The sequence below is a fragment of the Corella eumyota genome, chromosome 4 (assembly GCF_963082875.1).
Source record: "Corella eumyota chromosome 4, kaCorEumy4.1, whole genome shotgun sequence".
Taxonomy (NCBI): domain Eukaryota; kingdom Metazoa; phylum Chordata; class Ascidiacea; order Phlebobranchia; family Corellidae; genus Corella; species Corella eumyota.
Genome location: NC_137493.1, coordinates 10,826,958 through 10,844,130, shown reverse-complemented (window position 1 = coordinate 10,844,130; position 17,173 = coordinate 10,826,958). Strand labels below are relative to the sequence as shown.

At 35.6% G+C, this 17,173-nt stretch overlaps 1 protein-coding gene and 1 long non-coding RNA gene across 2 annotated transcripts; one reads left to right on the top strand and one right to left on the bottom strand.

Annotated features, from left to right (window-relative positions):
* Positions 1 to 3,692: 3,692 nt before the first annotated feature.
* On the bottom strand, positions 3,693 to 5,109 carry LOC145751176 (uncharacterized). The gene is made up of 4 exons (XR_014283712.1): positions 4,874 to 5,109; positions 4,722 to 4,773; positions 4,264 to 4,298; positions 3,693 to 4,148 (listed from the first exon to the last, which is right to left on the bottom strand). It is a non-coding gene; the product is annotated as an uncharacterized LOC145751176 (long non-coding RNA).
* Positions 5,110 to 7,285: 2,176 nt separating this feature from the next.
* Positions 7,286 to 13,132, top strand: LOC145750815 (uncharacterized). The gene has a single exon (XM_082566891.1). It carries the CDS (start codon positions 7,286 to 7,288, stop codon positions 13,130 to 13,132), a length of 5,847 nt encoding a protein of 1,948 aa, XP_082423017.1.
* The last annotated feature ends 4,041 nt before the right edge of the window (positions 13,133 to 17,173 follow it).

Sequence of the window (17,173 nt, the reverse complement as noted above, 5' to 3'; positions counted from 1 at the left end):
TTTTTATTACAAGCGTAGAGCCATGTTTAAAACAACAACGTGTAAAAGCACAGCATGTATTCTCATTAATTTTTAAATCAAGGGGCGAAATCCTGTTGTCTTTTATGGCACCAGAAAACACTTAATTCATTAACGGTTAATAAATTTTCTGAGCAAACTACAGACCAAGTAAAAAAAGGCGATTTTAACTAATTTAAACGAAAAACGACATATTTTTGGTTGTAAAAAGAACTTTACCCAAAAAACGCAACAATAAATATCTTAAATTTAGGTTGGCATTTTTATTACAAGCGTAGAGCCACGTTTAAAACAACAACGTGTAAAAGCACAGCATGTATTCTCATTAATTTTTAAATCAAGGGGCGAAATCCTGTTGTCTTTTATGGCACCAGAAAACACTATCTATCTATTCGTCAAATTTCATTTATACAAAACAAATTATTAATATGTATTTGTTTATTTAAAGTTGAGTCATAATGTTTTTAAGGGTCAAAAATCTGTCGAAAAAATTATTATATTATCACCAAACACAAATGCTTTAGCTTTTCGATTACTTTCTCCTATAATAAATATAAAACAATTTGAAGAGTTGTTTTTATATTAAAAGGTTAAAAAACAAAATTAAGTTTAGCAAATAACATTTTAGAAATTAAATGTTAGAAAGAAACAAACCCTGGAGGTGGTGTTCCACTAGGCTTAGCAATTTTTTTTTACAATAAAAATGTGTTTAATTAAAATGTTATAAATAATATTTGGCTAAAGATTGGTAATTTAAAAACAGCGTACTGTATTTCATTTAAATGTAAGAATTTAAAAATTAAATGGCCCGTGACATTTTACTTTAAAAAAATATTAAAATATGTAAAGCCTGCTCTAAAAGTTTTTAATATATCTTAGTTTTTTCATTTTATCTTGGTTCTTTAAAATATACTATCCAACACTATATATAACCTAAATAAACTCAATAAATATTATTTCCTATGGTAGGTGACTTCTATTTTTATTATATATTATTAAACTATATAATGTAACGAATCCGCCATCTTATTGTTTACGCCAAGGCCTTATCTATTCTGCAGATCACGTGTTTACACCTATTGCCGATCTGTTACTCCTTATCTATATCACGTGGCTTAATCACGTGATGTATTAGTTTAACTGTTTGGGAAATTAAACGGGAACTAGCGTCCCTGAAAAATAAATTAGATTCAAAGATGTTGTACCAATCAACAGAGCTATCAAGATCTAATCAAGAGCTAGAAAAATATACCGGCGAAACCGACGTCGAAGATTACTTAATGAAATTTGACCTTATATCAAAGGCCAATGGTTGGGATTCACGGGAAAGCGGCTATAGACTAGCGCTAAGTTTATATGGTAAGGCTGCCAGTATCGTCACCAACTTATCTGGAAGTGACCGTACACCAGTAGCAGTTTTAAAAGATAAACTGCGTAAACGTTTTTCTTCCCCGAAGTTAAATTTATAGAACGAGCTACATAGCCGAAAAAGAAGAATGAACGAATCCTTAGATTCACTTTCAACCGACATTGCCAACATGGTTCGGCAATGTCCGATTTATACCAATTCAAGCACAAAAGAACTAGAAAAATTAAAGATGAATTGTTTCATGAATGCCATAAAACACGATGAAGAATTGCACTCCGCAATTTATCACCATTTACCATCTACAATCGAAAGTGCCCTGGAAACTGGACAACTTTACGAACAGCTGTATCGAGTGGATTTAAGCCTTAACTCAATGTCGTGTACCAGCACTAAAGACTACATTACAAAATCAAGCCGTTCTAATTTACCGTGTGCGTTTGATCCTATTTCCAGTCCGACAAAACCTTTTTCTTGTACAGAAATAAACACAATTCAACAACCAAAGGCGATTACTACCAAAAAGAAACTAGTTCAGAAAAATGAAACTTTTTATATGCCTATTCGTTCAATATCAAAATCAAATGACGATGATACTATTGAAAAGGAAATTGCCCAGGCCCAATTAGAAGACCCTGATATAATAAATGTAAAACTTTATCTTCGTTCTAAGCCAACTCATAATCTAATTTCCACAAAGTTTGATAGCCAGCTATCTTCATTCATGATCAAAGATGATGTTCTATTTCGAAAATGGGAGTCGGCATCGGGGTCAAAATTCCACTTACAAATGGTTGTTCCAGCATCGCTGCAGGCAAAGATTTTAAAGAAGGCAAATGAAGGCCATAAGGGGGTTATGTCGACGCTGAAGAGATTACGACGACGTTTTTATTGGACATCATTAAAAGCTGATGTGATTAAATACAAAAGGCAGTGTGCGGGGTGCAAGGAAAGAAAAAGAGATAAAAATGGAAAATCGCGAAGTTTTGTTCCCGGAGAGACGGTCTGGCTTCGTTACAAAAGTTCGGGTGGAAATTTACAAAAAGACATTTGCGCAGCTTTTGTAATTACGCAAAAGCTCAATGACAATACCTATCGCATAAAAAAACCAAAATGTTCAAACAAACCTATGGTCGTTAGCAGAGCAAGGCTTCATAAACTCTGTTAGTTACATGGTGAATTCGTTTCTTATTTTTGTTGTATATTTCTTGCTTTCATCGGGAAGGAAGGAATGTAACGAATCCGCCATCTTATTGTTTACGCCAAGGTCTCATCTATTCTGCAGATCACGTGTTTACACCTATTGCCGATCTGTTACTCCTTATCTCTATCACGTGGCTTAATCACGTGATGTATTAGTTTAACTGTTTCGGATGTATTTGTATTTAGTATTCGTGGTACAAGCTTGTGAACGGTTGTATGTGTATCTTTCCGCAATAATAAACTATAAATTATAATACGGCTTTTCTTACAAAAGACAATCAGACTCGATTGTTACAATAATTAGCAACTTTTAATATTTAAAAAAAAGTACTTTAATTTTAAAAGGGTATTTAAAAGTTAATATATTTTATATACCTACATGTAAAAATTAATTTTACCTTGTTTTTTACACTTTGTTTTTTCTACACCCAGTCCCATCGCATTTTAAGCTAACATTTTTAAAGTTACACAATTTAATTTATTTTTGTTTTAAATAAACAAAATAATATAAAATGGTATCATAAGCCTTAAGTTTTTAATTCCACGTACCTCTTGGGTGCTGGTGGCCCTCTAATATTGCTCAAACTAGAAGCATTGGTAATAGCCAGCAACCCCAAAAACAGAATAATTATTAAAATTTTGTTCATTTTCTTAGCACTGCAGTACTGTGGTTTTAATTAAAATTATGACTAAAGTATTTATGTTTTTGTGTTTAATTAGGTTAAACATGTAGATTTTACGTTAAATTAATTATTTAATATTTTCATTTTTTAAACTTTGCCTTTTTAATTTCTAAATTTGAATAACTTTGTAGTCTGCCTGTGTAGTAAACTCAAATTAACAACAACTTAAATAATTATAAGTAAAAGCGTTTTTTGTTTGTTACGTATATTGATGCGCCAAAGGCAATGCATATTTGAGAAGTGGTTCATCGTCACTCTTAGTCGAATTCAGACGCACATTTGAGCCTAACTGTAATTTATTCGTATGTTATTTTAGTTTAGTGAAATGACATAGGTACGTTTTGGGTTGTTTTTTTTAAGAAACTACAATTTAGCATACATGTTTACCAAGATTTCAGGTGATCGCGATTGCGGAGCGACTATAATAGAGCAATGTCTAGCTTATTGCATAAAAGCTGGGAAACAATCTTTTCTACGAGAACCACATTCTTATACCTCTCATGCTGCAGCGCCCTTAATTAAGGCGATATAAACGGTATGAACTCCTGCTGAGCAAGCACTTAATCAGCGGCATAATTACTGGGCAATTATAATCTATAATATCCTAAACTGCTGAAGGCAACTCGAAACTGGGTCGGAGTAACAGTTGTTACTCTATGTTTAAATGGCTTATTCGATTTTACCCCATCGAGGATAAAGAAATATACGAAAAAAAAATTATACTATCAACTAACTATCTTTAAGATTTAAACAAAAAAAGTTTTGTATATGTTTGTTTTTTTAAAGTTGAATCATAATGTTTTTAAAGATCAAAAAACAACCAAAAAAACATTACAATTTTATCAAACACTGATGTTGTTTCTTTTCATTACTTTCCACTACAAAAATATAAAACAAATTAAGTAGTTGTTTTTTATGTAATAAACGGTTTAAAAACTAAAAATAACATAATAAACTACTTTTAATAAATAAAATGGTTAAAAAGGTACAAACCCTAACGGTGGTCCTCTAAATTTAGTAAAGTTGTCCTATAATAAAAATATGTTTATTTAAAATCTTACAAAAATGTCGGACTAAAAACAGCGTTCTGTATTTTATTTAAATATAAGGTTTAAGAGTTAAATGCTTTGTAATATTTTACTTAAAAAAAAACTATCAAAGTATCTAAGCCTGTTCTAACATAACTAATTATTCATGCATTTCCCCTTTTTATTACATTTTAATTCTTTTAAATATCTTATCTAACCTTACATATAACGTAACTTAACTCAATCAATATTATATATTATGAAGTAATCACTATTTTATTTTATACCATTTATAATTAACAACTTGAAGACATATAAGTAACAACTTAATTATTTAAAAAAAGTGCAAAACAACACTAATTTTAATAGAGTATTTAAAAATTATTTATTTTATTTAAACCTACATCAAAAAATTAATTTTACCTTCTCTTTTGCACTTCGCTTTTTTCTACATTCAGTTCCATCGCATTCCAAGCTATATTTTTTAAAGTTACATAAATTAATTTATTGTTGATTTAAATAAATACAATAATATAAAACGTAATAACAAATTTTTAATTTTTAATTTCACGTACCTACTAGGTGCTGGCGGTCCTCTAATATTGCTGAAACTAGAAGCATCAGTAATAAGCCAGCAACCCCAAAAACAAAACAATTATCAAAATTTTGTTCATTTTTTCAGTACTGTAATTCTGTGGTTTTAATGAAAACATTAGGCTAGAATATTTTAAAAGTTTTGTATTTGTTTAGGTTACGTAGCTTTTTTTAACTCTGCTATTTTTTTTCCAAAATTTTAATAACATTGTAGCCTTTCACAAACTTAAGCGGTCTGATATTAACATATGAATTTTTCAGTTGTTTGGTACTCGTGTTAATGCGCCGCAGGCGATGCATATTTGATTGTGATTTATCGGTACTCTTTGTCAAATTTAGGCGCACATGTGGGTATATCAGTGATTCATTCGTATGTTATTTTAGTTTAGTAAACTGGCATAGGTACGTCTTGTGTTGTATTTTTACAATTTACACAACATGTTTATCAGAATTTTGGATGTTAGCGATTGCTGAGCGATCATTGTAGTGCATTGTTTTTCACGAAAAAAAATTGTTGTGGTATTTATGTTTTAAACATAATCGTTATGTTTAAGCATAATAGGCAATATTTTGAGGGATCGAGTGTTTACAATTTAAAAAATTACAACATTGCCTATAACAAAACCAATAAATGTAATATTTTTTTTTAATTTTGGTGATGTTACAAAAACGTTCCAGGTTCGCTTTTTGCTAGATTTAAACAGACGTTTTTATTGGCAGTACGCTTTATTAAAAACAGGTAACTTACAATCGAATAAAAGCAGTGTACAGTTAAAACGTTCAGAAGTAGAATGATCAACATAAACCTACCACGCTCTATCAAAGAGCAATACTTGCGTGCCGTTAATTAGTGCGTAAGCACAATTGAGTTAATCAACGCTCCCGCGTCACAAATTACCCAGACGCGCTACAAGCACGCTGGCACCAAACACTACATTAGGTTCTACTACTATACGACAAATGTAACAGTAAATTTTTATTTCTTTGTGTCATTTTTTTAGCCAGTACAAAAAATAAAATAATTACATCACTTTTATAAACTTAACATGTTAAATTATTCTTTAGTATATTTAACACTTTATTTAATGGTTACATGATTTTTTTGTGTCCAATAGTTTTTTAATTTTTTTAACCTATGGTACTAAATGCACATAATTTATTGAAAAAAGCGTTATCGAGTACGGTTTGCCCGTTGACATGGCGGGTCGTGACATGGTTTGCAAACAGTTACACGACCTTAACGTCATGCAATACGTTAGCCCAATTTTTTTGTTGGTTTTTAACATTATTGACCAAATCTCCTTATATATAACCTGCCTTCTTGGCTAAAAATAAATTTGTTTAAAAGTTATAATTTAAAAGTTTTGTAAGGGTAAAGAAGTCAGGATGATTACATGACCTTAGTTCAACCTGCTTGTTCACTCAGTTTTTTTTATGTAAAAATAATGTGCGTCTCAATAACTAATACATAATTATAAGTCACTTATTTTAAAATAATAAAAAAATGGTAACTAAATAATTAGCCCTGAACCGCTAAGATAAATATCTAGCTTAAACACCAATCAATATAAAAAATTAAAAATATAAAACCAAGGCATATGGTTTAATTGCAAGTGGTAAGTGCTAACTGTCATATACTTACTCATTTCCTTTTTCCTTGTTGGCTTCTTACATACATATTGACTATCCATTAAGCATGCTCTTTGTTAAGTCCATTTATATGAAAACTGATTTATATTTTCTCATTAATTCTAAATACAATTTCACACTCGGTTGGACACCATTAGCCGCTATTGTGCGCTTCTTTTGGATCGCCTTATCGCCTGGTCATTTCAAGTTTTTCCCTTTTTTCCAGCGTTCTTAGTCACGTGATTTGTGTTTCGCCTTTTTTGTCTTTATTTGTATCGTAACTTGGAATAATTTTGGAATTCTACTTTTAGTACGTCATATATTTAGAATACGATTCGCCCTGTTCTAACATTTCATAAATGGTCTTTAGTTAGTTTTTGTTAAAAGTAATATTGATTTGTAAGTGTTAAGCCAGTATTGTTTTTGTTAATTGTTTTTCTTGTGTACTGAATATTGAATACATTGTAGAGTATTTCAATTGTTGTATCAGTCGAGTTAGACAGTTGCAATTCTGGGCCCATTATCGGTATTATTTTTATATTAACTGAGATCAATCTGTGATCAAGGGGCGTATTTTATTCTCCGATCAACCTATTGTTGGTCACGTGGGGTATAGTTAGACAAACCCTACATTTATTTATGAATTGTATGACATTTGGTCATATCATTGAGTTAGTATAGTTAGTTAGATTTGTAGATTGTTTGACTTAAGATCAAGTTTGGATATATAATTTGGAAAGGATTTTTTGGATTTACATATAAGAATGAATTTGGAACCAAGTACCAGCGGTCAAGCTTCGACATCGAAACCCGTCGAAGAACCCAGTGTCGATCCGAAGTCTGCCCGAAAAAATGCTTTGGCAAATTTTACTCGAATTGAAAACCAGCTCCTTAAAGAAATCAATGCTCAAAAGGAGGCAAAGCTGGTCACTGGATGCAAAGCAGTTTTCGACACCGCCTACGATAAATGTTTATCGGCGTGCAACGAATTCTTGGCTGTTCAAGCTGAAGTTGAAAAGCCAAAGGCACAGGCCAAAATTGATGAAGTTAAAAGCCGATATGCGACAATGAACGAAAGGTCTCAAAGTTTTCTATCTTTGTGTGTAACCTCTGCTTCACCAACACATGGAGCTCCCTCAGTAATTGGGTCCCGCCATTCTGGATCTGTTAGCTCGCAAAGAAGCAGAGGTAGCGTCGAGGCGCTTAAAGTTCAAGCCGAACAAGTTCAAAAAGAAGCTGAATTAAGTCTTCGTCAGCTTGAAATTCAAAAGCAACAAGAAGAAGAAGAGGCAGAAGAAGAAGTCCGCGAAGCTGAAGCTAGGGCTCGTCGGAAAAAGCGCACTGCGGCCCTTAAAAGCATGGGCGCACAAATTGAGCTTGAAAAGGAAGTAACCAGGGCTCAATCCAAAGTTCTTGAAGCCGAAGCCGAGTTAGAGGGTAGCGTTTTTGGGTCTGACGGATTCGTAGAAAGGCCATCAATTTCACTTCGACAATTCGCTTCACCAGCTGCTTTGGGGATTGATCAAGCTATTAACAACTTATCACCCAAACGGAGTGACCCGACCCCTATCTTAGTTCCCCAAACGGGGCCGGTGTATGATTCCACGCCTATTGTCAAAGAAACCCAGCAAAGTGTGCCCCGTAGCCAATATTTGCCAAGCTACTTAGCGCAAGACGCCACCTTGCCAAGAATTACGATTGACAATTTTAATGGCGACATTTTAGAATATGATTCTTTCATCATGCAGTTTGATGAATTTATAGATTGTAAAATATCGGATGACGGCGCCAAATTGCAGTTTTTGTTGAAGTATTGCACTGGCGAGGCGTTTGAGGCAATTAAAGGTTGCAAAGTTATTCGTAACCGAACAGAGGCTTACAGAGAAGCGAGATCACGACTTGATGAAAAGTTTCGTGCGAGTGATCTTATCATGGAGGCGGCAATGGAAACCATACTTATTGGGCCTCCCATTTCTGAGTCAGATTCCGATGCTTGGAATAAATTGGCAGACAGCATGTACTACTGCAGCTGTACCTTAAATGCGGGAGGCTATGAGTCCGAATTAAACAGCCGTGAGACAATAAGCAAAATCTATCGACGATTGCCCGAACAAGTGCGGCGTGATTTTATAAAAATTTCAAAAGATAGAGAAAGAACCGGTAGGAAAACAACCTTCGATGATTTGTTACAGTTCGTAAGGGAGTTGGCCCGATCATCAAGGCATTACTACCAGCGCATTCATTTTGAGCAATGCGATAAAAAATTTTCCGACATGAAAGGGAGGCGATTTCAATCGAAATCAAATCGGCCTGCCAGCAAGAGCTTTAACGTGAAGGAGAAAAGTTCGGCGCCATTATCATTTGTATGCTGTCCTTTGTGTAGGAATGGACACCAGCTGTGGCGTTGCGAAATCTTTAAAATGAAAACGTCGATCGATCGATATAATTTCGTGAAAAATAAAAGGTTGTGTTTCAATTGCTTAAGAGAAGGCCACATGAATAACAATTGTCCGACAACAATGGCCTGCAAAACATGTAGCAAAAAACATCACACTTTGCTTCATTACAACAAACCACAACCGAATGAAAACTTAAACGCACCTACAAATAATGAGAACGCCGAAGAAAGAGCTGTCACCGCCTGCGGTACACAGAAAAGTAAAAATGTGAAACGGTTCAAGGTGCTTCCAGTAAAGGTTTGGGGCAGCGACCCAAACAAAATCGTCCAAACTTATGCATTTTTGGACGACGGTTCCGACACAAGTATGTGTACTAAAACGTTAGCCAATCAATTGGGGCTTAACAAAATCGACCGCCATGTACAGCTATTTACAGCAAATTCACTTACCGAATATGATACCATTGTTGGAGGTATGCATATTCAAGGCATTAATGAAATCGAGTCATTTAATGTAGACGAGCTTATTGTTTTAAACGACCTGGTTGATGTAAGTGAAAGTATACCCACTAAAGATGTAGCAAACCGCTACGCGCATCTTAATGATCTCACGTTTCCGAGACTTAAGAACGCAAAAATTGAATTGCTTCTTGGTAACAATGTACATGAAGCCTTTAGGTTGAAGGAGCAACGTGTGGGTAAACCTGGTCAGCCATTTGGCCTGCATACAGCGCTTGGCTGGACATTATTTGGTTCTGACTACTCTAATAGGTCAGATAACAATGCACGAAAAATCAATTTTCTACATAGCCTAGATGGCATTGACGCTTCTTGTAGAATATTGGTCAACTCGTTTAATCAAGACTTTAAGGATTTAAACGACGTTCAACGCCATGAGGCCTCAATAGAGGATAAAAGGGCTTTGGGAATAATGAAATCGACCGTTAAAAAGGTTGACGGTCATTACCAAATTGGATTACCGTGGAAGGACGATCTTGCAAGACCGTCGAATAATCGGAAAATGGCTGAACGAAGGCTTCAGTACTTAAAGAAGAAATTGCAAGCTAACCCTGAACTTTTTTCCAGGTATAGGGATAAGGTTACTGAATATGTAAATAGTGGCCATGCCACAATGATTTTAGATGGTGAAATTAGGAATTTAAGTAACTTTAAATATTATATACCTCACCATTTTACAGGGCCTAAATTTCGTATTGTTTTTGATTGTGCTGCTAAACATTTAGGCCTATCTCTTAATGACTATTTGTTACAGGGGCCTGATTTAACTAATAATCTGGTTGGCGTGCTTTTGCGCTTTCGCCAGGAAAAAATCGCTTTAGTTGCAGATATAAAGGGCATGTTTCACCAGGTGTTCGTTGATCCCAATGATCGGGATGCCTTTAGGTTCTTGTGGTGGCCAGAAAACGACCTGTCGCGAACTCCGGTTGATTACCGCATGAACGTTCATATTTTTGGCGCGACGTCATCGCCGAGTTGCGCTGCATTTGCATTACGTAAGACAGCTGACGACAACCTGACTGGTGCGAACGAACAAACCCTGAGTACTGTAAGGCAAAATTTTTATGTTGATGATATGTTAAAATCGTGTAGTAGTGTAAATGAAGCCTTGCATTTGTTACGTGATATTCAACCGCTTCTTAAAAGCGGCGGCTTCCATTTAACTAAGTTTATTAGTAATGACAAAACTATACTTGCTTCTGTTCCTTCTGCAGAGTTGGCATCGTCAACGTTAAATCTTGATTTACATGAGTTGCCAACTGAACGTGCGTTAGGTGTTTATTGGGACACCGCCCTTGATTGTTTTAAGGTGAAGGTAAACGTTCAATTAAAACCTTCCACTAGACGTGGTATTCTTTCTATGGTAAGTCAGGTCTATGACCCATTGGGCTTTGCCCAACCATTCATTTTACCTGCACGTAAATTACTGCAGGAAGCATGCAATTCACAAGTAGGTTGGGACGATCTGTTACCCAACAGTCATATCACTAAATGGAATGCATGGTTACGTAATCTAACCCTTTTGGAGCGTATAAGCGTTCCCAGATGCCTTAAGTCTTCTTTAAGCATGTTAAAAAGTATTCAGCTGCACACGTTTTGTGATGCAAGCAGTATTGGCTATGGAGCCGTTAGTTATCTTCGTATTGTTGATTTGCATGATGTGATTTTATGTTCTTTTGTTATGGGCAAGTCTCGCGTTTCACCTTTGAAACCTGTAAGCACGCCGAGACTTGAGCTTACGGCAGCTGTTATTGCCGTAAAACTAAGCACGCTAATTCAGCAAGAGCTTGAGTATAAGCTGGGCGACATTTTCTACTGGACGGATTCGACGACGGTGCTTCAATACATTCTTAATACATCAACACGATTCCACACTTTCGTTGCCAATAGATTGGAATTTATTCACGGTCTTTCTAAGCCGTGTCAATGGAGACACGTTGACACCAAACGTAACCAGGCTGACATAGCATCTCGAGGTCTTATGCCAGACAAAGTGGATAAGGCCGAAATTTGGTTTAATGGCCCGCAGTTTTTGGGTCAAGTTGTTAATGAATGGCCCGCTCGCCCACAAGTTTTGCCCCCGCTTGCCAACGACGATCCTGAGTTGAAACAAGAACCAGCAAAGTGCAATTTCACAAAAGAAATTAGCAGCACTGGCATTGAGCGCCTTTTTTCTCGCTATTCATCTTTTTTCCGATTACAACGCTGCGTGGCATGGCTTCTTCGTTATAAGCAATACCTGAGGTGGAAGGCTGAAACTCGAAATTTAGCAGCAAGTTCAACTTCGTTTAACACCAATTTTCTTAGTCGTCAGGAGATAGATGCTTCCACTACCGCTATCGTACATGCTGTTCAGCACGACGTTTTTCCCGAGGTTATTAAGTTGCTTTCTAACCATGAGAACTTTCAGTCGCCTGTAGTAATGAGTAAAGGAGAACTTCGCAATTCAAAAGTTCTCAGCTCGTTGCAAAAGTTGTCACCCATTTTGGTCAATAATGTAATCTATGTTGGAGGAAGATTACAAAAGTCTTTGGTTGATAGGAATGCAAAGCATCAAATGATCTTGCCTTCAAACCACCCTGTCACTGCCCTCATTATTTCGTCTCATCACATACGTCAAGGTCATTCCGGAACCTTGCATGTGGTAGCCTCTATCCGGGAAAGTTTTTGGATTTTGCGTGGCCAGGCAGCTGTTCGAAAGGTACTACGAAACTGCAGACAATGTAGACGATGGAACGCGAAAATCGGTGAACAAATGATGGCCGCATTACCCTCATCAAGGGTTACTGCCAACAGGCCACCATACACCTGTGTTGGTGTCGATTATATGGGCCCCATACCTGTCAAGCTGGGACGGAGCCAAGTTAAGCGATATGCTTGTGTTTTTAATTGTATGGCCACCAGAGCAGTCCATATTGAGGTTGCACAGTCGCTTGAAACAAGTGCCTTTATAGATGCATACAGAAGGTTCATTTCAAGAAGGCCAACACCGAAACAAATTTTTAGTGACAACGGCACTAATTTCGTCGGTGCCGAACGTGAATTGCGTATGGGTATAAGGAAATGGAATAAAAAACAAATGCATGATGCTATGTTGCAGAATGAAATAGATTGGAGATTTAATCCCCCTGCTGCAAGCCATCAAGGCGGAGTATGGGAGCGTATAATAAGAACAGTTCGAAAAATTATACGTTCAATCACCGGTGAACGAGTTCTTGACGACTACGGTCTCATGACGTTGCTCACTGAAGTTGAAAGGATCTTGAATAACCGACCTTTAACCCCTATTAGTGATGATCCGCGAGACTTGGAAACGCTTTCTCCAAGTATGGTTTTAAAAGGAGCAATCGATATGTCATTGCCCCCTGGAGAATTTATAAAAGCGGATGGTTATAAAAAGTCATGGCGCCTGACCCAACTAGTCGTCGATCAATTCTGGACGCGATGGATAAAAGAATATTTGCCGCTTTTGCAATTGCGACAAAAATGGCTTCGGCCCGTGAGAAATTTTGCTGTTGGTGACGTAGTGTTGATTGTGGATGACACAATTAAAAGAGGATACTGGCCGAAGGGAATTATAGAACAATGTGAAAGTGACTGTAACGGACTTGTACGACGCGTGCGTGTAAAAACCGCCACAACGGTCCTTTGGCGGGATATTAGAAAGCTGTGCCTTCTCGAAGCGCAGCAATGACTTATAACGCGTTTTTCTTTCATTCATTATTGCATGTATCGTTATCATTTCACCTCATGTCACTCGTGTGAACTTTCGTATTTTCTTACCCTTTGATGTGTACGATTATCGTATATTGTTATAATGTAATATTTTCTTTTTTGACGATTATTTCACGTCATACTGTTTGCTGCATGCTCACAGTGTATATTGGTTTCGTTTTTGATATAATGTACTTTGTTTATTGTGAAATGACTTCGTATATTTTGTTGTGTACTCGGTCATTTGGGGCCGGAATGTTAAGTCCATTTATATGAAAACTGATTTATATTTTCTCATTAATTCTAAATACAATTTCACACTCGGTTGGACACCATTAGCCGCTATTGTGCGCTTCTTTTGGATCGCCTTATCGCCTGGTCATTTCAAGTTTTTCCCTTTTTTCCAGCGTTCTTAGTCACGTGATTTGTGTTTCGCCTTTTTTGTCTTTATTTGTATCGTAACTTGGAATAATTTTGGAATTCTACTTTTAGTACGTCATATATTTAGAATACGATTCGCCCTGTTCTAACATTTCATAAATGGTCTTTAGTTAGTTTTTGTTAAAAGTAATATTGATTTGTAAGTGTTAAGCCAGTATTGTTTTTGTTAATTGTTTTTCTTGTGTACTGAATATTGAATACATTGTAGAGTATTTCAATTGTTGTATCAGTCGAGTTAGACAGTTGCAATTCTGGGCCCATTATCGGTATTATTTTTATATTAACTGAGATCAATCTGTGATCAAGGGGCGTATTTTATTCTCCGATCAACCTATTGTTGGTCACGTGGGGTATAGTTAGACAAACCCTACACTCTTCTTTCATTTTACTAAAATGGTTAATATTTAAAAATTGTCTTCTGTTCTTTTATGTTTTATTTTTAATATTCTAGTTCTTTATTTTCCAGCTTTTAATATTTTGTTTTTTTAATTTTTAGTTTATTTATTTTTTAATCCTTCATTTTTGGTTTCTTTATTTTCCGTCCTGTAATTTTTGGTACTTTTATATTTCCCTGTTTTTTTAATTTTTCAGTTCTTTCATTTTTCGTTTTTGCATTTTGTATTTACCTGAATTAGCGAAATATTGTTTGGTTACAGTATCTCGAAATTGTATATGATCGCTATGGTCGGTATGCGGAATAGGTCCGCTATTCATGGTCAGTAAGTGCGATATAATCAATGTGTTTAATATGCCCCATGCGTAGTTTGTGCATAACGTAAGTTTTTAGGTAGTCGATTAGTTTTTTACACGCAAAATGATGTGATAATTTAATTGATCTACAAGAGTGTATATTTTGGGTATTTAAACTACCCGATTAGATTTCAAGTAAAATATTTAAAAAACATTTAACCGCTACCAATACTATAAACATATAAAAACTGTGCTAATGCAAAACAACGTAAAATATATACCCATATAACACACTTAAATGAATAACTTAAATATATGCTCAATGACTACTACAGGTTTCTATTCGCTACACAATTTTAAACTATTAGCAGCAAGATTACATTTTAAAGTGCAAGGAAAATTATAAACTTATCTAAAACAACTGCTTACCGTCCAATTAGCTGCTCAACGTAGCCTACCTAATATATTAATGATTATGATTCGATATCTTGAATTTCAAAACATATTGTTATTGTTACAAGAAAAGTTCGATAGTATCGTAATTTAGCCTAACGTTTAGGTGGCGATATAATAAAGATCCAAATTGTATTTACCCCTTACCCTAAATTGTTTATTAGGATGAGACGACCTCCCTAATTTAGTAAAAGCCTAGGTACTACGCTTTAACGGCTCACCGTAAAACCGATTTAGCCAACCCTGTTATCTATATTAATACACAAAGTGGGTGCAGTACGTTACTTTTGGCACTTATTAAAAACTACACATACGCTAATTACAATAAAAACATAAGAACTATAAAATAGTATAAAAGTGTAACATATATGTTTGGTCATGCGTCGGTGGCTCCTGACACCTGATAATCTGTATATGCCCTAGTATATCTAATTAATTAACCTTATCGGGATTTCTTGCCCTAAACGTAAATGTAGCGCCGAATGTTGTATGTAGCGCCTACCAAAAGGTTGGTTCTGACTTGGGTGCGGTTAGGTGTAGTCGTATTGTTTTTATACTGTTTTATTACTCTTATGTTTTTATTGCAAGTATTGTTTTAGTAGTTTTTATTGATTATTAAAAGTAAGCTTACACACCTACCGTACATGTTAATATAAATAACAGAGTTAGCCAACTTTGGTTTTTACGGTGGACCGTTAAAGCGGGGTATCCTAGGCTTTACTAAATTAGGGAGATCGTCTCGTCCCAATAAACAGTTAAGGGTGAGGGTTTAATACAATTAGGACCTTTATTATATCGCCACCTAAACGTTAGGCTAAATTACGAGACGATCAAACTTATCTTGTAACAAATTGGCGAACGCGCCAGGACCCCGCCACCGTGCTAGCTCTGTTAGATATAGTCAGGACTCTAGTTAAATATAGTAGCTATTTTAATATTACAAATTGTTCTTACCTTTTAAAATTCAACTATGTCTTTTAATTTATATACAACACCGCCTCGATTTATTATGGGCGAGGATTTTAATGAATTTTTAAATGTGTTTAACTCTTACTGTAAGAGCGCTGGTGCTACGGGCGATCAAAAAAAGCATATTTTTATAAGCTGTATTGATTAAGATCTTAAATGGATAATCCAAGAAAAAGATGCGAGTTTATATCCACTTGAATTCGACAAACTAATCAGTAGGGCAATAAAAGCAACAGTGAACGACCAACATGCCTTTAAGATACGAACACAACTTAGCGAACGTATACAAATGCCTGAAGAGGATGTACGCACTTTTGTTTATGCGATTAGAAATTTGGGGGATAGGGCTTACCCTAAGGCGGCTGAATGCAATTTAAAAAATGAAATCATGTACATTTCCCTACTACGCGGTCTTAGGAATCAAAATCTTCGTAACCTAATTCAAAACAATCAAGAAAATAAACGAGATTTTTTATTAGCTGCTAACCAAGCCATGGAAGCCAATAACTCCACATCGTCACATTCATTGGTGCTTGCGAACGTTGAGAAACAATCTCCCAAAAATGACCTGGCACTAATTCTTGAAAAAATCGAAAACATGCAAACTGTTGCACAAAAGAAAACTGACGAGATAACAACAACCATTTCGACAATGCAGACCGAAATGAATTTGATAAAATCACAAATGGCTGGGCCGTCACGTAGACAGCCATACAAGAAAAGGCCCGATTCCTGGGTGCCCTATAGAAACCGTGAGTGTTTTTATTGTTTTGACTATGGACATATAAGACAAAATTGTCCTAGGTATATAAGCAAAAATATACCGTATAACGTTCGTAACACTTATAGAAGTCCACACCAGCAGACTGGGACGACGCCCACAATACCAACCCCGACCCGACCCGAGGTTTTAGTTACAACAAAAAGACCCCGTAAAAAAAGTATTCAACCCGAACAACCTGCTCCACCTATAACTAAAAATGCGGCACAAGGTAACTCGTTACGTCGTTTTGTAAATTTATTAGTTGAAAATTTACCTGTTTGCGCTTTGTTGGATACTGGTGAAAGTGTTATCTTAGTGCACCAGCGTGTTTGGGATAAACTAAGAAAAGGCACTAAAAATGTTACTAAACCCCCCGAGTCCTCCCCTAATTTAGTGGGCGCTAATGGTAGTCCTCTAATTATAACTGGCATGGCATCACTACCAGTTACCTTGGGGAGTGTAACGTCATGGTTACAAATGTTAATAAGCCCAGATATTTCCCACGACTTCATTCTGGGACTGGACTTTTTACATAGGGAAAAATGTCAAATATGTTATAAATCCAATTATTTAACCCTGGGTCGTACGTCAGTGCCAATTATAAGTAAACCTTATATATTTCAACGCCATGAGACATTTTTAATAGAGGAAGTTTCTGTTCCAGCTTTCACGGAGTTAAGGCTGTTAGCAAAGTGTAATAATAAT

What these genes read in the sequence shown, in the direction of transcription:
- LOC145750815 (XM_082566891.1), top strand. Translation starts at nt 7,286, where the DNA reads ATGAATTTGGAACCAAGTACCAGCGGTCAAGCTTCGACATCGAAACCC.